Raw genomic sequence first — 24,778 nt, 5'->3', positions numbered from 1 at the left:
AAGATATCGATTTAAAGAATTATAATTTATTTCAATGCGCAATTACAAACTTGAATTGATGCAACGGGGCTGTTGCATCTTATGTTGATTTGGCTGACTTCTTACTGTGTATACATTTAGTATAATTATGACCAGTTCACATTTAAACTCCTTAGTAGACATTCAAATGAAATGATCAGGATAATCTAAATAAAATATTTATTTGCTTGAAATATTTAGTGATATGGAACATACATGTGGCTAAGAATGTTTGTGTATTCTAAATATGCAGAATACCGAAGTTAAAATAATACACTTAATTTTGAACTAGACTATTAGCGCTCTAGTCTCATTCTCATTTGCAACGGCAGATTGCTGAAAATAAACAAAATGAAGAATATCGGAGGTGACATTTCCAGATTCATTCTCACATGATATTTATTGGATCCAACGTTTTTGAAGTTAACAATGATGAGTATTTCAAAAGCCGTGAAGAGCCTCGACCACTCGCTTATTATACCACATTTGATGTGTTTTGAAGGGGACTGGGGGAACACCCACTGAAGACGGATCAAACCTCTGCTCAGAAAACAAGATCACACAAATGGTCAGTTTTTGAGATCTTTGCAAAAGAAATGAGCAAATGAGTGCTTCAGTAATTGGAGCGAAGATGAGGAATGCATTAGCAATTGAAGGAGAAACAGTGACCACATTTTATGTTTTTATTTGACCTCAGCATTGGATGTGTGAATTGTGTTTTGACCTCATATTTACTGTTGGATAGCTTTTTTTGTGAAAGCATTATACATGAACTCCGCACTCATTTGCTTGTCCAACATCTTCATCCTTCAGTGTGTCACTAAAAGGATAGTCTGTCAATATTGACGGAGAAATGAATTCAAACAAGCTGTCATTTCATTTTTCAGTATAAAAATATAACCTCATGTACGAGCGGACAAACTGATAAGAGAACATGGTGCATTCATTCGGTAACAGGAAACATTGTAAAAAGAAAAGAATTGAGGGACAGAGTGTTCAGCATAAACAACACACTTGACCAAGTGTGTGACAACAAAGAACCTCACTCCACTACAAGGTTTAGTGCTGTCCTTTTCACTGGAGTAGAAGCGGGTTCGATCCCCTGCCAGCGCACCAATAAAACACCCAAGGTAGCGGGGCTATTTCGGTTTCATAATGGCTGAAATCACATGAACAGTGTGGAGGTCACAAAGAAATGGATTATGTGGGTCTATATGTGCGCAGAGAGTGGGTGGGTGTGTGGGGGTTGTCTGGTCTGTCTTGGTCATAAAACTCAGAAATACATAAGTCTGCCAAGAGTGTCCATTTTGAACGCCTTTGTGGCACTTTAATAACCCACATTTATAGCACTTTTCTATTCTTTTCATACTTGCGTCGAAGAGAACCTGCAATTAGAATTATTACCTATGGTGGTTGTTTTATGAGCGCAAGCACAGTCACCAGCAGTCACAGTACTGCAGTGTTTTGTAGTCAACGTTTCCAAAGATAAATGTCCAGGCTAATTTTGGCGTCTCATTACTCGGAGTGGAATTCCTGATTTGGAACCTACAGAGTGTCACTATTCCGACTGGCTCTCTCACAAGCTTTCAAAATGAAATATATTATATCTGATGAACAAATGATTCAAATTTTGTTGCCTGCCACACTGATCTGTATAAACAAACGTGGCATGTATTTTTCATGAAACATTAGTGTCATTCAGTAGATGGCTGGTGGGTTGTTAAAGCAACACACATCATCATTACTGAACCTCTATGATGTCCAAAAACCTGTGAAATAACAGCGAACCACTCTCTATGTGAGTCTGACTACCTACTACTAAGGTGAGTTTCACAGTCACACAATACTTAATGAAGTAATTCAGCAGAAGATTTCACCCTATAGTCACCTGCTGCCACACGCTGCAGAAAGAGTTTCATTAGCTCCAGCATAACAGGAGGAAAAAAAAAACTGTTCACTGTTAGTCAGAGGTCTCTGTGGGCCACACTCATGACTAATGTAGCGATACACACTGAGATGAGGTTATCACCGAGAATGGGCTCTCTGTCTTGGCCTGGGTCAGTTCTGTGTGTCAGCGTCCAGATATTAATGAGCTATTTCAGCTTTAGGTCTGAGCCATTAGATCAAGATCACTGCCAAGTAACGGAACTGTGAACCACCAGTCCAGGGCAAAGCAAAACAGGGAGGTAGGAAGGTGGTGAAACAATGACAGATGTATAATCTTACCCGAGTTGGCTTAGACATGTTACCCATACCATTTAGTGCGTGGCATGAAAGAGAATGGCTGAATTAGTTGACAGAGTTTGATTCATAAAGGATGACCATATAGAATGATGCCTATCTATCTATCTATCTATCTATCTATCTATCTATCTATCTATCTATCTATCTATCTATCTATCTATCTATCTATCTATCTATCTATCTATCTATCTATCTATCTATCTACCTATCTACCTACCTGTCTATCTATCTATCTACCTACCTACCTACCTACCTATCTATCTATCTATTTCTATGGCAAAAACCTGTGGGAAAAGTTCGGTGACACCATGGGAAGCCTCAAAGTGACTCAACACCACCTGCTGATGACTCAGGAGCAAGACTATGTAGGTCTGTGGAAAGGGATATTTTGAGGAATCCACGTGGAGGTGAAGAAGTCAGAGGTGGGCTCAAAGAAATGATCAATGTGACCATCTTTCATCAAAACTGCGAACGAGAAAAAAAGGTGCATGCTAGGAAAAGGAAGGGACATTATCTTTTCGGGTTAACAATAAGTTAACGATAGGAATATGTCGGGCTTTCCCAAAACTCTTTTGTGTGACTCATGCACAATGATATGCACGTCCCCAGACAGTAGAAGTGCAAGGTTAAGAGACTGTGCGGCGCACTTCAGAGGACTCAAACCTTGAAATGAAATGATACACAATGGCAGGAACACATAAAATGGCAGAATGACAGTAAGAACACAACAGAGAGACAGCCGGACACTCGGTGGCACTATGGAGAGCCGAGTCGGTAAACAGGATGTGATACCAGCTCCTACGACGGGAAGTGGAAAACATCTGGACCTAAACACACCCTTGGTCCAACACTCGTTGGCTTAAAGTGTTCCCATGGCAAACAAGTGAATCCACACAAACATGATTTCATTGTTCCGGGAGCTGGTGTGTGAATATTATTGCTATTATTGTCACAGCCAATAGTGTTTAGGATTGCAAATTGAAGTCGTGCTGAGTTTGCTCTTGTTGTTGCTTCGCGAAATGTTTAAAGATTAAGTGTTGCTTGCTGTGTGATACAGTACTTCAAAACTTGGTTGTTGTTTTAATTGTGTTAACTTATTTGCGCTTTATCTAAACTAATAATGTCAGTCATAATTAGTTTGTAGTGGTGCTTAACAACACAAGATTGTTTATTTAGTGTTGCTTTGCTGTGAGTTTTGTGAGCAATTAAATGTTTAATGCAGTAATATCTTTGGCTTACTGATCTGTTCTATTTAGTGCTGCCATGTTGGAGAAGGCCTGGATATGTTTTTGAATTTGCTGTCTTTTTGTTCTATTTTTGTTTCTGTTTATCAAGTTATGAGGGAAGGGATGAAACCATTGCAATCTGTTCCGAAAAAAGCGCCGGAACCAGGCTGCCACCACAGACATCAAAACATCAAAACCAAAACAGACATCCGCCTATCAGACTGTTTACCACTTAAAATGACAACCTTGACTGTTAAAATAGTATATACTTTTAAATAAAAAATCATGTTCAACAGTGAGAGCTTTGACAGTGCCGCCAACACGTTTCTTTTCTTTTTTTATATCCTGTTAATGATACCACAAGCACGCTTGTTTTACTTTGGTTCGGCTGGGGTGTAAAATCTGTTGGACACACACCCACACAAGACTGTGATCACTTGCATACCAACCTGGAGTGTAGATCTTGTTGCTTGATAATTATTTTCAGACAAACATAATTCTGCAAGAGGTGACAGCAAACCAATAACCATGAATCAATGCGCTGGTAATGAAGCTACACACACAAAATACAACACCATTCTCTCGCTCCCTCTGTTATAGCTTGCTCTCTCTTCTACAGACGTATTAACAATTTATTCATACAGCTAAAGTAAAACATTTCACAGCAAAGCAAACAAACCAATAAAAGTGAAATTGAATCTTGCAGGCCCACTCGGAGAACCATTACTCCCACCTCAGTACTTGCACAGGAAACACGTTGGATAAGTGATGGCCTTCTGATTAACAAATGCATCCTCTTGAGATTTTGTTTTGTTTTCTTCTTCTTTTCTTAATGTTAAAGATAATAAAGATAGTCATTGCTGCATCAGGACATGATACTTGTGTCGCCTCACGACTCAAACCCTTTCTCATTCCGAGAAAAAAAAGACACTCAGCCTGATCCCAAAAACATCAACAGTGTGGTCTGAATTAAAGTGAAGCATGGGGAGATGCCTGGACTCTAGGATGGACATGCTGCTCTTCCAAATCCTCAGTGTTCAGCTCAAGATTATAGCAGTGAAACCACCGTTCTTTGGCTAACAGAGGTCTTCATTAATAAAAAGTAAAATTGAAATATCAGACAATCACATCACTTGATCTCTTCATATCAGCTGCCAGCTCAGAACTTTACACCTTATTTTCCCACCTCCAGAAGAAGAATGTCAGTGTACTACACAATCCAGATCCTTCATCTGAAGCTGACAACAGCATACAAAGCAGGTACACACTGGTGTCAAGACCAAGATCAAGGAGGGGCGATACCAAGAGTGAATTCCTTAATCCCCTCCCTGAGTCCTCAACCTCAAAAACACACACTCCTGCACAGTGCAAGGACTCTCCCGATTCTCAGGAAGTTGAGGAGCAAAATTGAGGAAAGTATCTTCCTCATTCAACCATAACAGCTCAAATTCTAGTGCTAGCTTCAACAATATGTGTGTGTGTGACTTAGCAACAGCGCGTGACTGAGCGTGGGTTTTTGAGACTACCGATCCAACACGTACTTTTTTCACAATGGTAATGCGACTATGTGACTGGACAAACAGAACCAGACAAATGAATAAAACTTCAAGTCTATTCCACACTGAGAATGTATGGTTTCAGCCGAAAGAGCTAGACACCCGGGGCTGCTCTTACGTTCGATTACTATTGAGATTCTTGTATGCTCTCATTGCTGACTGAGAGAATTAGAAGTGACTTAACAATGCTGGTGATTCAGCGTTTCCTCAGTGGTCGTGTCGAAGAGTGGACAGACTGTGGTCAACTTTAGCTTGTAATGCAAGAGAAGCAGAGGTGAAAACCTACCCTGTCATTGTCGTGCGCTCGTCTCCGCTGATCCAAGTCATCATAGGGTGGCACCATTCCCTCTCTCATGGCCTGCTGATATTCTCGTCTCAGCTGCTGGATTCTGTCCATGCTGACAGACACAGAGATGACAAGCAGTATCATTAGCTTGGGCGAACATCAACTAGCAATACATGCCATAAATCTGCGTCCCACTTCTACCCCCTAGCCCTTTGTCTTGACTTTGCTCGTGCCCATAAGTCTGCATCTTTGAGGGAACAAACATGAGCTCAACATTAGTCTGGTCTCACACATTTTGTTCATTCATTTCATTTTGCCAGTTCCAATTATTGTGTTCTTCTGGTATGGCTGTGTAACCTGGCCTCAGCTGCTCCCATGTATCAATCATTCATTATTTATTTACCCAATGTTATGAGAAATGTATTGCTAAAAGCAGCTATAGAATTTTTTATTTCCATTTTCTACTTTGATGTGTGTGTGTGTGTGTTTCTTATATAGACATTATATAGACATGTAGACAAAATAAACAAGGCTATGTGTACCTGTCTTGGCAGAATGACCCACTAACTGAAAACAAATGATCCTCCAACTGAGTAGCCCTAATATCTTGTATAATCTATGTATTACAGGTGAGGCAATGGGTCATAATTATATGACTGACTGATGATTGTTTGAATTGTAAAAAATCCACAGCACTTCATAAAGCGATAACTTGATACTGAAACACTTTCAAAACCAAAATCAATGGAGTAGAAACCAGCACAAAGTACGGACAAACATAATCATAGTTATGTCATGATGCACTTTTACTTTAGTAATAGTTGGGACCCTTGTAGGGCTACAACAATAAATAAAAAAAATGGTTATTAAATGTGTTAAATAATGAAATAATTTTGAGCTTGATTATTTGTGTTGAGTGATTGTTATGCAGTACTTGACATACTTGAAGAGCTTGTGATGTCAGCGGACCGCAGGGCTTGATGTATACATCATTAGAGACGTATTCCCTTTTACATGAATGGTCATTTATTCACCTATATCACCGACAAATATCGCAGTAGTTCTGATGATGATGACGCTCCACTGAACTTGTTACGCTGACCGTGTGTGTGCGACAGACAAAGGTGAATACATCAAACAACCATCGCACAAATAAAGCCTTTCAGTAATCTTAAATCACAACCTAATATCTGTCACCTTCAAGCCACTGCACACTTGGTGAGGCACACTGCCGCAGATCAGTTTGACTCTGGTCATTGACAGACACACGCCTCGATATTATGGAACAAGATCTTAAATTGATAATAAAAACACATTTCTGTATATCTCTCTCTGTGTAAATTTACACCTAAATGAGCAACTTGTTATTGCACTTGGTGATGAGCAAACACAGATTTGTTTGCACACTTTTATGCTTTTTGACTTCTGAAATCTGATTCATTGATTAATCCCCCAAATAAATAAATTGATACTAATAGTAATACTAGTAATAACACATACATTGCCGTATACATTGCTGCAGCAGCCCGTAGTCAGTAATAACCTGATTCTCTAGAACACCTTTTAGGTGCTTTAAAGACAGTGGTTTGGTCCATTCACTTGTCCTCTGCTCTCTTGGATGAACTTTTTCCTACTGCCACGTTAAGTGAATATGTTTTGGCCCACACTTGAGTTTGTGTCTGTCCCGTTTTCCTAGTTTATGCCAATGTGATTTGTTTTGGCGTTAGTTATATGTAGGACGTATGTATGTTTGCAGGATATTGAACCAAAGTGTTCAGTTTACCTTAGTATTCTATTGGTACTGGACACCTTTTGCCCAGTCTCTGGCTCCACACTTCAATACTCGCTCAGAATTTCTTAACAATGCAACACAATGTGGTTCATGGCTGTGATGCATTGTGCTTTCATGTTTTCAGCTGTTCAGAATGAAGTTTGTGTTTGTGATAAATAGACTACAGCAACAGACATAAGAACGAAATAAAGAAGCATGTTATTTCTCACAGAAAGCAATAACACTGGAATCATTGACAAAACTTAAACACAATCAAAACCATCAGGGATGTACATAATGTTTTATCAATGCTAAAACGTAATGGAATAAATACAGTTCAGGCAGGCCGAAAGAAGCCCACTTATTCACACACACACACACACACACACACACGGGCCAAATCAATCTTTTGACAGCATCTCTGTCTTACTCCATCGTTCTCTCCGGCAAATGCAAGAAAACAAACACATCACTCATTCTATGAATATTCCTTGTTTTTGTCAGCAGAGGAAATATACAACGTATCAGCAGTGAACCCTCTACTCCCTTCACACGCATGCACACACACACACACACACACACACACACACACACGGCACATAATGGAAATGTAGAAAGCCAAATCACATGCACACGTCTTGATACACACCATTAGCAGTGTACAATTTCGTGACCCAAGTAGAAAAATGCAGCACAGCAGCAGTGTAAGGGAAGTTGCAACAACATTGACACAGTGAGGAGTGCAAAATGACTCCTGGTGAGAGGTTCATAAAGTCTCAAGATGAGTTGATGTAACAAGTATCATTCATTCTTTTGATGGCCAGTACAGCAGATGCTGAGAGAGTTCACTGCATCTGAGGCCAAACACATATAGTAAAATAACTGTCTCTCTCTACTCTGTGTGTTTGGAGGAGGACTGCGCTCATATCACTTTGCCCCTGACATGAAACTTAACCAACTGAGGACTTCAGTTCATCTATTATTTTACTTAGAATTAGCTCAGTCGAGGACTGGTTCTCATTTATCTGATTCACTAAACTTCTCATAGCTGCAGCAGACTGTATTTCCCTCTGTATTACATTTCACAGCACATTTTGCCTTGATTATTGTTTCTTTCTTTCAAACACAACAGACACCTGTGATATGAACACTGTCTTTTGTGAAAAAGAGTCGCTGAAGTGGAACATATATTGTCTTCTGAAGGTGAAACTATCGTAACTAGTTTCCAGTTTGATAGTGTGATTGTATGCTCCTGAGAGCGTGATGAAGTCCCTTTGGAAACCAGTGGTTCCAATGAATAAAACGTGGGAGATCATCCAACTATATGGTAATCAAACTTTACAATTCATCTCTTTTTTTCCACTGTTAACTATGGTGTGTTGGCCTGGGAGTTGAGCTACACAAGGGCACAAATGTGGACTTGTGTAGCTCAAATGTGGCTCAGCTGCTTAAACACTGTTATTACACTGAGCAATGTTTAATCATAAAACTTCATGTTGTTACCGTGGGATATGAATGAATCGTAAAAATCTCCAATAAAACAGCCCAGATTGGGGTTTTAAAATTTAAAATTCCCCCTCACACACCCATTCAGAGAAGCACTGGGAAATCAATCTTTTGCTCAGGCTCTGACACACCAATAATAATTCTATAAATGTTTAAAGTCACTATCAGCAACTCGGCATAGGCCTTAATAATGTTGTTATTAATAATTTAGGCTTCTGTTCCATTAATAACACCATGACATTTTCCATGAATATATCCGTGTCGACAATTAGGATCATTCATCCTTGTCATTAAAGGCCATATTTACAGGGCGGCTGATAAAAATGCCTGTTTTGTTTCAACAAATTGCAAATGGCACATTTGAACCTCATTATTTCTGTCTGTCAGGAGAGGCTGCAGGATAAATTGTTTCATACAGGCGCTAACCACCACACCACTGAAAGACATATTGAAGAACTTATCTACTCTTACAAAAGATTTACATACTGAGCTACTCATACTACTTTACCTGAAGGTTCAACTATCAGCTTAAGTTGTTGACAGCCAGAAGACATGTCACACCCTTCACTCTGTTGACTGCATCACACAAATCACCTGACTGCAACAACAGATCATGAAATGGAAAAAACAAACAAACAATACAATACAAAAATACTAATTGTGGTTATCTGTATAATGCTACTGTGAGGTATTATTTTTCGTTTTATTTTTTGCAATTTGCTGCAGACAAGACATGCTGTATTTAAAACCAAAACCTTGTTATAGAGAAATGAAGTTTTGGTTTATCAGTGCTTTAAACAGACAAGGTTCCTTAACTGTTTTGACAGTGGAGTGGAAAGCCGAGGCAAAGAATGGTGGAAAGTGGCTTGGTGTGGGAGCTCTATCCTATATTATATTTTATTACTATATTATTATTATTCATGTTCAACATGAATAAACACATTCAACAACAACAACAACATTGCCTGAATCCTGAAAAGCTCTTTTATTTTCATCTTTAGGCCTTTTATTCTGACTCAAATGTGAGCTCATAAGCGCTGCCATCTTACTAGGCAAAAAATATATAACACAAATTCATATTTATGTCATTGTTAGGACTTTGTCAGAACACTCACTGCCATAATGCTTACCTCAGCATCTTACCCTAAACCAGAGGTCTCAAATCGGCCCACATCTTTGTTACAATGTAACAAGCTGCACCAGACTCACAAACAACTGATTACAGTCAGTAGACACCTGACTGGTGCATAGATGACTGACTGGAACAAAAACCTGCACCCACTGTGGCCCTTTGAGGACCGGTTTGACTCTGAACCAAACTTAAACCCAATAACAATAATGAATTAATAACAATTATGAGAAAGTCTCTGTCCTCAAATTGAGGCTTAAACTTGTAAGGACCGACCAAATGGTCCAAACTAAGCAATAAAAAAAATTGAACAGCTTCTTCTCAAACTAGGGCTAGGACTGAGTATTTTTATCTCATTTTCTGGCAGAAGTTAGGCAAAACAAGAAGCACATCATTGGCAAAAAGTTGTGTCACAGTCATTAATCCTGTTCTGAGTGTTGTAACGTGAACATTTAGTCGGCAAAAAAGAGAACCATCAAGATTATTACAATTCCTCTTCTGCAAAAGAAGTAGGGCACATGAACGGAATAGAAAGACGCATTCATAACGCAGACTGATGTGAATAGGCTTTCACACTAATGGATGCCCACAACAGGTACATAATGTATCGAACATATATTCAGACTTTGCTCATTCCTCTCATAGTCTGTAGAAAACAATACAAATGACCATCCTGAGCATCACTACACCAACACCCTCAGGGATGCCGTGTGAATGTAGTTTGTAGTTTACAGTTTGAGCAACTTTTTTTTTAAATGCGTGCTCGACAGTCTGCAGCTGTGGACACAAAGGACCTCCTAAACTTCTGTTCCGATCACTATGATTTGGCAGGCTTCAACAGCCCTCTCCACTGACTCATTCAATCTCTGCAATGACACGTTTTAAAAAAGACAAATATGCTTGGGTGAACGGCAGAGTCTTGCGCTTTGTTGTCTGACTGAGACGATCTGTTAGAAATGATGGAATACAAACCACAGTCAATAACAGAAACAACAGAGGAGACTAATACTGACAGATGATGACACCAGGGAATTGGTTTTCACACATCCACCACTGTGTTGTGGTGCTGGTGTCATCCCTGGTGTCTAGTTGTGGAGGCGAGGATCATTATCAGTCGAGACTTACAAACAACAAGTCGACCACAATGAACAGCAGTCGATGCATTATCCTCTGGTATCGTTTATCACTCAGTGTGCGAGTGTGGCTCAGACCCAAGGACACATCTTCAGCTTTCATCTGCGTTCCCCTGGTCTCTTCACTTGCCACCCAAGTTTGCTCAGGCAATCTTCTCCGCTGTCATTTCTGTCCCTACCTGGATAAGATCCAATCTGCCGCTCCCTCCCACCGCTCCCCTAATATCTTCATCTGCTTATCTCCATCTCTTCTGCCCTGTCTCGCTCATCTTGCCCTTAATCATCTTCCTCCCCTTAATCTCCGATGCTTGTGCTTTGCTCTAATTAGCTGACATCCACGCTAATGAAGTTTGACAACAAAGGCCATCAGTGATGGCAGGTGGATGAGGAGCGCAGGAGCGGGAGAGAGGGAGAGATGGCGAATGGTGTGAGGGAAAGAGACGGTTGTGCTCACGGGCTGCCAGGTGCCGGAGACTCTCGCTTTTTCTCGGCAGGCTAACAGGAAGTGACATGTGTTTTTCAAATGCAGCTGACAGGATATGACACTGCTCCTTACACGGCACCGTCTGAGCATGAGGAGTAATTACCGTTCTATCCACTGCCATGACATCAGTCAGATGAGCTGTCTGAGCGCCGCCGAGTGACACACACACAATGCCACAAAAGAATCTGGCATCCATCTGTCATACAAGTCCTGGGGTGTGTTGCTGTGTGTGAGGGTGTGTGACTGTGACTACTAGCAAGTGTGCAAAAACGGTAAATAGAAACCATCCCAAACCAGATGTTTACACTCAACTCTGTCAGGACCTGTTCTTCATCATCAACGTGCCGAGCTACTCGTATTCAGTTGCTCAAGGATTTATCACCTTTTTTAAAATGGATTGTTGCAGCCAACAATGCCTGATTTTGTGGAAGATTTAAAAAATAATGGAATCATAATGGGACCATAAGGACCAAATCACTTTGTTAAAAAAAAAAAACGGCATCAGTTTTTAGCATACAAAACCTGGAGCCTGCAAAGATTTCAACAAAACATGCTTGATTTGCAAAAAGCAATGAGCAAGTGCAAAGAACATTTAAGGACAGGACAGTATGGCGTCGCACATGACTTCATCTCAACAAGGTGGTGGTGAATATAAAGACGCACATGCTGTGTAGAGGGATGGGCGAAAGGAGAGTAGAGTGAGTGGTGGAATTTTCCGGAAAGTTGTGGTTATTAGAGAAAAATGCAGCACCTTGTTGAACTTATAGGGATGGGTTAGTTGAAATTGTGTTGATAGTTATGTTGGCAACAGACTTAGACTTAGACTTAGACTTAGACTTAGACTTTCTTTATTGTCATTGCACAAAACATATTACTATATGATGGCAACGAAATTTCGGTCTGAGGCCTCCGGTTTCCAAAAACGAAACGAAATGTCCAAAAATAAATAGATAGATAAATAATAATAAAATAACAGATAAGTGCCAGTCCAGAGGATGTACAATTGAACAAATAAACAGTATTGCAGCTATTGTCCAATGTTCAGCAACCTGACAGCACCAGGAACAAAACTGTTCCTGAATCTGGTGGTTCTGCATCGGATGCTGCGGAACCGTCTGCCAGATGGCAGGAGGGAGAACAGTGCATAGTTTGGATGAGTAGAGTCCGCGATGATCCTTTGTGCCCTGGATAAGCAGCGAACATCTGCTATATCCTTGATGGCAGGATATAATTAATTAATTAATTAAATGTTCACCAAACTCATTTGGCATTCAGTATTAACTTCAGTTGAGTATAAAGTACAGAAAGCCTTCTTGATGAAACTGTCAGCACTTGAGTGACTGCATTCTTACATGAATTATTTAAAGAGCAACTAAAATACTAAATTTGGGCGTATAACGATATTGGACATTTATTGAACACATCAGTACGTGGCTGTGTGTGCAAAGCTCATTGATTTGAAAATTTTAAATTTGAATTTAAAGTCCACTCATCAAAACACTTTGCTTTGCAGGAGCTTGAAGTCTCATCCGCCCCAGCCACACCCACTCTGCAATGATGGATCAGGAAGAAAGCTTCAGCTCACTCTGCTGACAGCCGCCATCAGGAGCGCCTCCCACATGAAACAGGAGCTTGTCGGTTCACTATTGGACTCCATACAACCACACACTAGCATTAAGTTAAAATAACTGGCAGCCAAAGCGCCCATCACTGGAGTGTCTCTGGACTCAAAACAAACTTATTACCATGAGCGAGGGAGCAGAAAACAGCTTTTGATTCTCTTTCAACTACTGGAAGCTGTCCCCAAAATCTATAAAGGCATCTTGCTTTTGAGTTCAATACTGGTTACATCATTGAGACATGGCTCGGTTCTGTCTCTTTTTCATTTCCGAGTCACTACTGATCAGTTTTGCTCTGTAAAAGTGAGTTTTTTTACACACTTTTACACTGTCTTGTGTGTTCATGTGCACACAAGACAGATGTGAAGATCGCAACAATGAGAATTACTGAACTACCTACATCTGATTTGATGCTAAGCAAACGCGTCTCTGTCGCAATAAGGAAGTAGGTGGGTTTAGAGTTGCATTGAGCTGGGCTTGACTCCCCTAGCCTCCTGATCGCCAAGATTTTAGACAGGGGAGAACTACATAAATACTGTAGCTTAGCAATAACTTCAAAACAGAGCATCATGATGATGAGGGACTCACTGCATCATGGAGAGGAGGACTTCAACATCTGAAACACACCAGTGAGTAAGGAAAGTATTGTTTAAGTTTTTCTTCTTTTTCCATTTTGAACATTGGTGCGCTCCATCTAGTCTCTTGAACAACAGGTTTGATTCACACTGAGGTGAGACTAGTATAGCAGTTCATCGCTCATTATCACTATCATCTTTTACGTCAGCTGTACATAATAAACCACCTAAAGGTTCATGAACAGAATTTTACACGGCATTGGAAGCAAAGCTACTTTCATCTTGTTCACCTGCATAGTGTCCAGAAACCACGCATGCAGGTGAACACATTATTTTTTCAAAATACTGCCTGTCTTTGCAGCCAAGGCCATGGGGAAAGCCTTCCCGCCCTGAGATGCCTCTACAACTACCGATACCAATAACTGGGTTCGTCTCTTCTGAGCTGATGTAAATGTAACCCCAATGATGACCAGGGTAGTTCTGCCTGTATTTAAGAAGGGATGTTTGCTGTTCTAAAGAGAACTACTGGCTTGACAACAAGAGGAAATTGTTGTGCCTGTATGACAATGTAGAACTTCCCGTTCTTTTCATTACATTTTCATTAAATGCAACTTCACACAGATAGAGAAAGAAATGATATTTAGCTGGTCAATCCCAATTGCAACAGCAGAGTCAGAAAATGTCCTCGGTCTCAAGTCAATCATTCGCCTTTTTCCAGTCCCACTTTCAAAGAAGGCAGGGATCATAATGAGCCATTAGGCTTTCAAATGACCATTTATACTTTCTAATTGATTATTAATTTACTCCTCCCACATCTTTCTGCCCACTTACTTTGCCTCGCAGTATTTCAGGCTAATATTTCTGTGTTCATGTAGAATTGGCTGGATCCCATAACTGGTTTTAATGGGACTGTAATAGATTGACTATTCTCAAATGGGCTTTATGTGCTTATAATGAGCCAGTGGACGTAATGACACTGAGTTAAGCAGCGCAGCAAATGACAACATGTAGATGAGGGTGACTGTTCCACCGCGATTATTGTAAGGTCAATGATATTCAAAAGTCTCATGCGTTAAATGACAGCAATGGGCAACAACTTCTTCACCCAAGGGACAGAACCCAAACAGATATATTGTGCATTGCATTAAAAAAAAGTGTATTTTGAGATGAAGTCATATTTTTCTACTTTACTATTTCAGATCATTTCACTTGAATGTGCACAAGTGGGTGGAACAATCAATCTTAGGTGAAGGTTCGTAGCAGAACCACCCTCTCTCTCTTTAACTGGTGACATGAAAGTCCAAATTCTGATTTAAATAGTGCTTTAATGACATTTACTGCCGATTAGATGAAGTCTGGAGAATAACAAGGCAGAGTGATGCAAGTGCATATTAGAAATATAAGATCAAACAATGGGTATGAGCCAAATTCAGTTGTTTGAGTCTGCAGATAGTTCGTACTGTACAGTTTTTAACAGACTATAAATGCACTGCTAATCACCATGCAATTAAGATTATCCCATAAAAAAGGAACAGAACCATCGCAGATATGAGTCTCGCATCTGCTACAGGGAAACAAGATGAATAATAATAGTAAAAAGCTTATTTGACCACGAGGACACAGACGTAATCTCTGTGTCATTTACTCCGTCCTTCTTCGAGTGCACTGTAACTACAAGTCCTTTTATCGTCCACGTGGTCTTTCCTTTGCATAGACTATTTCCATGGAGTACTGGTTGTACAAATTGAAGCGGGGGAAATCATAAATGAGAGGAAGAGCGCACAGTAGGGTGAATAGAGACCTAGAAAGGCTCTATTGAAGAGAGGAGAACAAGGGGGAGGAAGGATGGGGCCGACGAGTGCCTCTTGAAAGCTTTTCCTTATTAGCCGAACTGAATCGTCTGCTTTTCACTCTGCAAAACACACATGCAGGCCCCGCTTTTTTTTTTTTTTTTTCAACAAATTGCTCCCCACCACTTGCTCCCAAACCACTTCTCATTCCTCTCTCTTAAGTCCACTTCAAATTCTCTACTTCCTGTGTTGTTTCATCTCGCACTTCCATTCCACAGTTGTTGCTTGTCTCTATGGCCTCAACCCTAAAACATGACTCCATTTTTGTCGCGAAATTATTTCGGAGCGCTTGTTTCATAATGAGATAGTTGTAGCTGGGACACTTGTCTTATTTAAATACACTTGTTTTTAAATTTAAATGATCTTTAAATATTTACCTGTTATTCAACATATGTATATATTTTTTTGTTTTTGAGCCCCAAAACTTTTCCCTGCAGAGGAGTATCAATCGGGAACGTTTCCCTTTCACTCATAGCCGCTGAACTTCGGTGTGTCAGATGCATGGGGTGGCTACTTGGTAGAAGAAGAAGTTCAATTTTGAAATGGTTATCATGACTGGCCTATCCACATCAACACTGGACACAAAAGAACACTTGAAGATACAGCAGTCGATATGTGACATGGTGTCTGTGCCACTGGTTTTATTTCAGGGAAATAACAGTGTGTTGTCTTATTTTGAAAATTGACTGGACCCACTTTGCTTTTCATCGACCGACTTCCTGCCAGACCAATCCACTCTGCCCCAGATTGACGAGGCTTCCAAGTGGCAAAAACAGAACGGCCATTTATTTTAGGGGAAGCAGAGTGCGGCATGCCGGGTAGCAGCAATCTCATTGACTAGAGCCAGAACTCTGTGGCTCAGTAATGCTGCACAGACACTGTGCCAAGACACAGTGTAGAACTCGGTGTGATTTTTCTGACATAAATGTCCTGTCTTCCGATGGAATGTTTCGCTCCATAATCATGAACATCTTATCAGGTTTTTGGCCACACGATCATGTCAGTAAGTGACTCTGACTAGGAAGCTGAACCTTGCTTGAGGAATATTCTGGAGGTCAGTCCAGTCAATCAGGCGAGGTGACATTGTCCTGCATACTGTAAACTGGTCTTGTTTGAACTGGTGTAAAGGTTAGACAAGGAGTCTATCCTCCTCCTTCATGCTGAATACCAGCTGTTTCCTCTGGGGGACTCCTTTGACCACACTCTCCCATTGTCTCTGACTCAACCCTTGCCTCATCAGTTGGATCTTCATCTTTTTACTCTTCTATCAATCTTTTGAGATTGCAGTGGTCACATACGTCTGCACTCCAGGCTCACCCTGATGTCTTGGTGACTAGGATAAATGAGTGCCAGCACTTCCCAAGCACACTTGCAGATGCACTTGTAAACTATGCCATTCAGTTTGGCAACTAGCTCCGGTAACCTGGGCACTTCTAGCATAGGATATTACCTTATTGCACTTATACGTATCTGCATTGTTTGGTACATTTTACTGAAATTATTTTAATATTAACATGCAGAAATATCACCGTTGATGTGGGCAGCTCAGCTTAATAAGTTATGTGCTAGTCCAGGTTCCCCAGTCCCCTGAGCAAGGACCGGCACTGGGCTGGGGTCTGCATTCTACAGGGCTAGACTAGATATTGTACTGGCACACTGCTAATCTTCGGAACCTGGGAGGGAGCTAAATGTTAAAGATGCATCCAGTTGAGTCACAAACCCTGATTTAGGATGAAATTCACATTCATAATATACTGGCACAAAAGAGTGTGAAAGATCGGAACTAACAGTAGACCATGTTGAACCTGTAGCGCGTGACTGGATGCCTTGCCACGTGATCCTGAGTCAAACAACATAACAGTTACAGCAAATAATATCGTCCTTCATTCATCCAACCATGGTGACATTTGGTACTGGCGTATGTGTTGCGTGAACATGACTTTTGAGGTTGTTGTTCTTCATGCAGTCGTTTATAACCTTTGTTAAATACTGCCACCAAATAGCACGATAAATGTGACGTGTGAGGAAAAGGTGCATTCCTTTTTTGTTAAAATGAAGTGAATATTTATAATTGACTATAAACTGAATATTCTGACGTACGTGTTTTATACATGGACAAATAAGTGGGCAGAATGAACTGTTCATACTGTTTATACTGCACAAAGCCAGTCCTTCACCCATCAAAATTATAGAAGAATAGAAGCTAAAGAGACAGAGAAAAAAAATGCAACATATCAGTTTGAAGCTCCCGGTAACCTGTGAGTTCCAGCAGTAAAACACTAGGCATGTCACATCAGTGTCTACTTGAGAAAGTAGAGCCCAGCGTGATCCATGTAGCATGGGGGGAGAAACACCTTTCATATTATGGGCTGTTTTTCTCTCATATGCTACAGTAACTCAGGCCCGCCACACTCCAGTCTCTCCAGAATGATTGTTTTATAATTGGTCAAGTGCAAGAGGTGGTAGTTGTTATAGTAACCTGTTTCGGGCACTTGGAGATGGGGGTGTTGATGGTAGTGGCAGTGGTTGGTGGGCAAGGAGGGGGGGGGACAAGCACTCAAGACAACTACGGCCAGCACTCATCCAGGGCTTGGGTGGTCACTTCAGAAAATTGCCTGTGCATGTGGTTTTATGTGTGGCAGCGTGTGTTTGTGAGATGACTGACAGTGGAGAACAAATGCATTTATACAGTCCAATCGTGGGGTAAAAACAAGAATGAAGGCAGGTTATGCAAAAAACATCTCAGATGCAGTCTTTCACTGGGTTACGTCTCAGATCTTGAATGAGTATGCTTGTATAAGTATTCTTTAAAGTTGAATTAACTGCATTAGTGACTTCATTTGCCTCAAAAGACAAGTAACCCTAACTGGCCCCAGAATAACACACAATGTGTTTCAACTATGGGTGCTTCTGAGGTGGAGGCGTAATAGACTTCAGCAGCGTGATTCAGATCACATGAAAAGAATACATCAAGGGTCAGAGGTAGTAATGGCATACAAATAGTTTGTTGTCTTCTTAGCCCAATTGAGGCCATTCCCCAATTATTATGTTCACAAGAACAAATGCATGTTCAAGGAGAAAAATTGTAAAATAATTTGTGTTATGTCTGAAAGCAATTTTGTGGGTAGAAATTGCGAGTTGTTCACAATTACACTGTATGTTTCATAGATAAATATTGTGACTTTAAAGACTGACAGTACTTCAGTCCACATATGTAGTCCACTTAAATTCGAACAAGCAACATCCACAGAATAGGACAAAGGATAATAAAAGATGACATTGATGATATTGCCTGTGATCTACAGTGCTTCAGCACAATCCCAAGACACCTGGGTGGCTGTCCTGTATGTCCATCTGGTGACAAAGGGGGTGTGAAGATAGAGCACAGCCAAGTCACATGTGAGAGCCTGAGAACCACACCTGGACAGAGGTGGAACTCAGAGTGCAAGGATGTGTCTGTCTTTTGATGGGAGGGGTCATTGACACGCGGCAGTATTTCATTCCCACCCAGCTTCGGCTGTATAGCTGAAAGTAATCTGATTTCAAATCATTTCTGCCTACTTGAGAAGGTAGGCTTAACAAGTCAAACGGCAACACTACTAATCCAATCGGATCGATTTCAAATACACTCAACCTGGGCCATGGCTAAATCTTCCCTATAATGTAATCACAAGCAGCGATTCTGCACACTCGACTATGTTTTAGGTGGAAACAAATGGGAAAATGGAGAAAAAAAGCTCCATGCTTGATGCAAATGTTTTGACAAATTTGAGGGATTATGGAGACTATATGAGCCAAACCAAGTGCATCTTTGTCCTGGCAGACGTCTGCGGGTTTAGTGTTGAGTTTTTGTCCGGGAAACAAAGCACAGCTCAGCAAAGAAACGCGGCGCACTGCAACACAGTGAGGGAGATAGAGCAACTTTGAAGAAGAGCCGACATACTTAGAGAGCTCCAGCCTTTTAATAACTTCTACTTTGAAGTTCAGAATACATTTGAGAAAGACCCAGGCTTGGGAATTATATCCGTCATCACTTACAGTGGAGTGAAGTTTGGAAGCGATTACAAACCCAGTAAAGTTAGAAGGAAAATACACTTGTGTACTTCCAAGTAAATGCACTCACTATTTTGGATGCTACAGAACAAAAAGCTTTAATTCTTTGATAGTGACGTCAATGGTAAATTCATCGATAGCCAACGGGAAATTAATTTGAGATGATCTTGATGAGATGAAGGTTTTATTTCATAGCCCATGTTAATGAATGTATCATCCAAAGAACACCAAAACTCACAGAGTGGCTTCTGCATCTGATTGGATCCCACAGGTCAGATTTCATACAACTTATTTTATACTGTATGTAAAATAAGAATGTAATACAACTTAAACCCATATCAACTCTGTAATGAACGCATTATATTGCGTCTCATGTTTTTGTCCCAAATACCTCATTCACAAATGTAAGGCCAAACACTCCTGACTTCACATATTCCAGGACTATTTATATGTAAGAAACAGCAAATTTGAAGCAGAGAGAAAATGTCTGTATGAGACCTGGAACTGTCCATCAAGTCGCATCATCTTCTGCCGTTACATGCTCAGACACGGTGTGCAAAAGCGCTGTGGCTGCACACAAGCACAAACAATTCCACCTTTCCTTTGTTTGTCTCAGCGTGTATCTGCGCGTGTTTTCGGGAGACAGACACACACAAGCTGCTCTATGGCATGAAAAGCCTGATTTAGGCAGCAGCATGATCCCACGGAAGAAAAGGAAAACACAGCGCCTCAGCAAGAAACATGTTGAGCTATTAGCGGGAAGGGTGTGCAGCTGCAGCAAGGTGTAACATACATTTAGTTAGTTAGTAAAGCGACAAAGGCAGGATTTATGGGTATGGTACACAGAAGTTATTAAGTACAATTACACTGTAGATTAATGCTAACAGTGCTTCAGGCTCAACCTTGCTGGTAAGAATAAGTCGAGTGGTAGGGTGGGGGCAGGGCTATCACAGATGCTCTCGTAGTACTGTACTGTATCATTTGCTGTTTATTCTAAGAGACATAGATGCTCCGCAAAGCCGAACAATGACATGAACAGACAGTGGGCCTCCTCACCTCTCATTGGAAGCAGCAGGCACCGGAGGAGACGTGGTCCCAGCTGCTCTGGGTTTGTTGACTTTGGCGTAAAGCCGGTCTAAGTGGTCTTCTGCTGCGGTGGCATCATTAGCATGAAGTGGATGAAAATTTGAAGGGCCTTGGGGGGAGGGGTTCTGAGGACGCTGGACTGTACTGTAGGGGGGAGAGTGAGGTGACAGTGGCGCAGGCGGGGCCGTGCTGCGGCCCTTAAAGGACTGTATCCGGGCATAGTTTGGATCACTTTCATCGTCCTCCACGTCAGGAAATGGCGGAGCAGCGCCTCCACCCTGCAGGTGATCTTGAAGCTCAGGATGTCCCAGTTCGATTCTGCCAGAGGGTGTTAAGAGAATAAACATCTTTAAATAGACTTTCACAAGCGCAAAAGTGTTTGTCTAAATTGCGGTGGCACACAAAGAACACCAGAACAAGCACAAGATTGTAGAAGAATGAACCTGAAGAGCTATCATGGAATGACAAAGACGTTAATGAAGTGTTTCCCATCTGATTCCTTTTTTTACCATTGTCTGCAATCAAGAAATCTATTGAGCAAAAGAAAAAAAACTTGATGGCGTAAAATCTTGTTAATTTTTTAAGCAAACTTGGCCACCTCTCTCTCTCCTCTTTCATCTTCTCCAGATCCACATCGCTGAGAACGTCTGACTTTTGTCTCTGCAAAGCTGCCTTCTTCTCCTCTTTTCTTTTGCCAAATCTGCAGAAAAAGTCCCAAATAGACAGACGGGTATTAGATGAGAGAGAGAGAATGCTATGAAAAAGTGCAGACATCACAAATTTACAAAGACACTTCACTGTTTTTGTTAGAACAAATCTCGAACCAAAACCTCCTTACATCAGCCACACATAGATTTATCGAAAATTGAATTGAAGCATTTTTTTCTTAAAAAAAACAAAAAAAACCATATCATATACATACACATCATCAATAAACCACCGCTTAGTCCTGTTCATATATATATAAACACAAACACACACACAAGTAACTGTCACACAGACAGACTGATACGTGGAGCATAAAGTTGATGACAGACGAGTCTCTTAATAAACAATCCAAAATTGAAAGACCTTGCTTTCATCACCACAACAAATACACTTTAAGCTGTCCTACAGTGGAGAGAAGAGAAAAAAATGTGCATGAAGTGGCAAGATAAGTAAATATTCTGACAGGCCAGATGTCAATAAATGGATATCGAGCACTTAATTGAATGAGAGGCCTCTTTTTAAAAATGGACTCATATCAATAACCGCGTAAGTCGATACTCTGGTCAGCATCAAGTGCATTCAGCAAAACAGGACGCAGTAATGGACACCGACATCAGGTCATTATGCTGAGGGGGAGACAGCCAAGCATACACACATGCAGGCAGATGTACACATGTACACATTCCGTTGTGGTGACGAAGTTTATTACGCCTTGTGAAAATGTTTATTCACAAGGGAGTCTTCACATCGAGTATTGTCACTTTGTGTTTTGAAATATAGCTACTTTTAAGGGAATATTTGGGAGCTGTGTTGTGTCTTGTGTCGGATCGCAAGAGAAATAGTATGCAAAATGCAAAAAATGTGGCGAGTAAAGTGATCGGGCCATATATAAACGATTCTTGTGTGTTGACCATTTAGTCCAAAGCATTTTTCAATCATTTCACTTTGTATGCAGTATTCATGCAACTGATTAAATACTACGTTATACTATCTTTCATTTCCAAAATGCTTCAATACATTTGATGATGTTAAACATTGTCTCTCACTTTTGCAAAACACATAAAAAAAACATTTTTTTTAATGTAATACATTTCCTTCTTTCTTTCCCTTTGCTCAAGACCTTCATGAAATGTTGATATTGGGGCAAGGATCACATGACAACTTATCGGTGGTGTTCCGGATCCAGAAAGATATTGTAGCAAAGGGACAAGTTTTGTGGACTACTATTATATATATTATATATATATAATAATAATGATAAATCATTTTGGTACTTAGTTATATGGTACATATGCATGGATGTATTATTTGTCATCACACTGATGCTTCCTAGATTACGCATCTTTTCCTTCAAAGGCAAACAAACAACAAAAAACGTGACTCCATTGACAGCCGTAAAACAGTACATACTGCACACCATCTAAAGTGGCCTCGTTGTGGCCTTCCTTAACCTTGCGTCACCTAAAATGACATTGGTTTTACAGAAAATGCACACGCAGAGAACAGCGACAGCAACAATCTATAAATACAAACCATTAAATGTGGGTTTCTCAACATATTCAAAATCAAAATCCTGGACACATGTCTGGTCACACAAGCATATCGTGAAAGATTTGCCTCGTGACTTGATGCACATTTGTCGTGGAGGGCCACATTTGAACTCAAAGGTTTGTGTGAAAGGATCATCAATTTCTGATGTATTCCTCCCACCGCTTCCCTTCAGAGCATGTCTGTGTTTTCTCTGCAGGGGACAGATTCTCAGAATGACTACGATTACATTGAGAACAGCTTCCCACTGTGACGCTGGTCACATACATCTGCCAACACAGACATTCAACATGTCTCCACAGTCCAGTGAGCTCAATGAATGTGATCTTGAGGCACAGACCTGTGTCTAAAAAAATGCACAGACCTGTGTCCAAATATCTGAGAAACATCACCAGAACGTTCATAACAACCCTCATGACTCCCAGGTTGGCCCTTGCTTCATCAGCAGTGGAACATCTGATTAGCTGCCAGTTTGGATTCTCATTAGTGGGAACAGAACAACCTGTGAATATTCATGACCTCACACCATGTTGTGTAGAGAAGCGTGGGGCTAGTCATTTACAAGTGACGGCAATCTAATGAGGAATATGCGAGCAGGATGGTTATTGCTTAGGTCTAGTTAAAAATAAATAACTAAATGGTTCAGAATGACGGCCCAGTGTCACCCCTTAAACCAACGGTAGGCTTGTAACTGACAGCAAAAATTGATAGCAAAAAAGTAGTTAAAAAACACATTTGTATGTTACGTGATCAATGTTTGTTTTAATAGTGGGGAAATTTCTCCCCAAAAAACCAAGATGAAGGTATAGATCCAATACCTTCATTTGCCCCTTACAAGACAGATTTCAATATCACGAGTGCCTGGTTCATGTGGTTAGCATCCATGGTTCTGCTCTGTCCCGTGAGGATTAAAACAACAAATTAGCAGGAAAAAGGCGGCAACATCTGTGACTCGCACGTCACCTATTCACTCTATTGTAGCTGCTGTCCGTCCCACAAGTTTGAAACACACCTCCATTCGCTATGGTTGGCAAACGGTCCCCAGTGGGAGTGGGTGATTGACAGCAATAACCACGCAAACACAGTGAAGCACATGCACACTGCCGCAGACACACAAGTGGGACGTGTTGATTGGCAGGCGTATCATCAGTCAGTGACACCCTCCTGCCTTCCTGTCACCATGTTTGATCGGCAGCCGGCGAGTTCACCATCACTTTCATGCCTGTGCTCTCTAATTATCAAACAATAACAGACAATGTCCGGTCAGAGGAAGCTATGTATTATTATCTCTGAGTTAACCCCTCATTCCTGTCAATAAGACACAACACTGCAAATAGCAACAAAGCCGACAGCAAGAAGAGAACAGCGTCCCGAGAATACTTGCCATGTTAAGAGCACATTTTCACATCCATGGAATGTGAAACACCAGACCATATTGCACAATATCTTTCAGTCTTTTCTTGATACAAAAAACATTTAAAGAAGCCTGATCTGTTCTTCTAGTCGAGCGAAAGTGACATTTCAGTCGCCAAGAGTGGCGAAATGAGACTGTGGAAAAGATGAAGGAAAATGAGTTCCTCCGACTAAATCCGAATGAGACAGTTATAGCCACAACACGAATGAAAGAAGTGGTAGTCTGAATCGATGTTTAATTTGGAAACATTTTGTAAATGATTGATTTGAGTCAGTGCAACCCAGGCTTCAGTCGTTACTGCTGCAGACAGGCCAGAATGTCCAACAATAATAGACCTCAGCAGGGAGCCACTGAGTCCTGACGGGCCCCACCGAGATAATGGTCCTGACAATAAAACATTTAAATTTTGAAAAGGGTGACTGTCGAGTGCATGCGGGCGGGAAGACAGCGGAGTGCAGAGACACATGCGGATGATTTGCAGTAACCATGTGGCAGCTTTACAACAACCATCTGACTCTGAGACCGTTCCTGTTTGATCTCATCAATATTAATGACATTGTGATGCCATCTTT

At 40.9% G+C, this 24,778-nt stretch overlaps 1 protein-coding gene across 8 annotated transcripts in view; it reads right to left on the bottom strand.

The window, feature by feature from the left end:
- The window catches only part of pard3bb (par-3 family cell polarity regulator beta b), a 143,783-nt gene that overhangs the window by 36,239 nt on the left and 82,766 nt on the right, over positions 1-24,778 (bottom strand). For all 8 annotated transcript variants that reach the window (XM_053876826.1, XM_053876827.1, XM_053876825.1 and 5 more), the window contains 3 exons: positions 21,135-21,236; positions 20,507-20,854; positions 5,331-5,442 (listed from right to left, as the gene is read on the bottom strand). In XM_053876826.1, the coding sequence (XP_053732801.1) occupies positions 5,331-5,442; positions 20,507-20,854; positions 21,135-21,236 (562 nt within the window). The remainder of the gene's footprint in view (positions 1-5,330; positions 5,443-20,506; positions 20,855-21,134; positions 21,237-24,778) is intronic.

The sequence above is a fragment of the Synchiropus splendidus genome, chromosome 10 (genome assembly GCF_027744825.2).
Source record: "Synchiropus splendidus isolate RoL2022-P1 chromosome 10, RoL_Sspl_1.0, whole genome shotgun sequence".
Taxonomy (NCBI): domain Eukaryota; kingdom Metazoa; phylum Chordata; class Actinopteri; order Syngnathiformes; family Callionymidae; genus Synchiropus; species Synchiropus splendidus.
The sequence above is the reverse complement of the archived record's forward strand: the minus strand, read 5'-3'. Positions and strand labels throughout refer to the sequence as shown.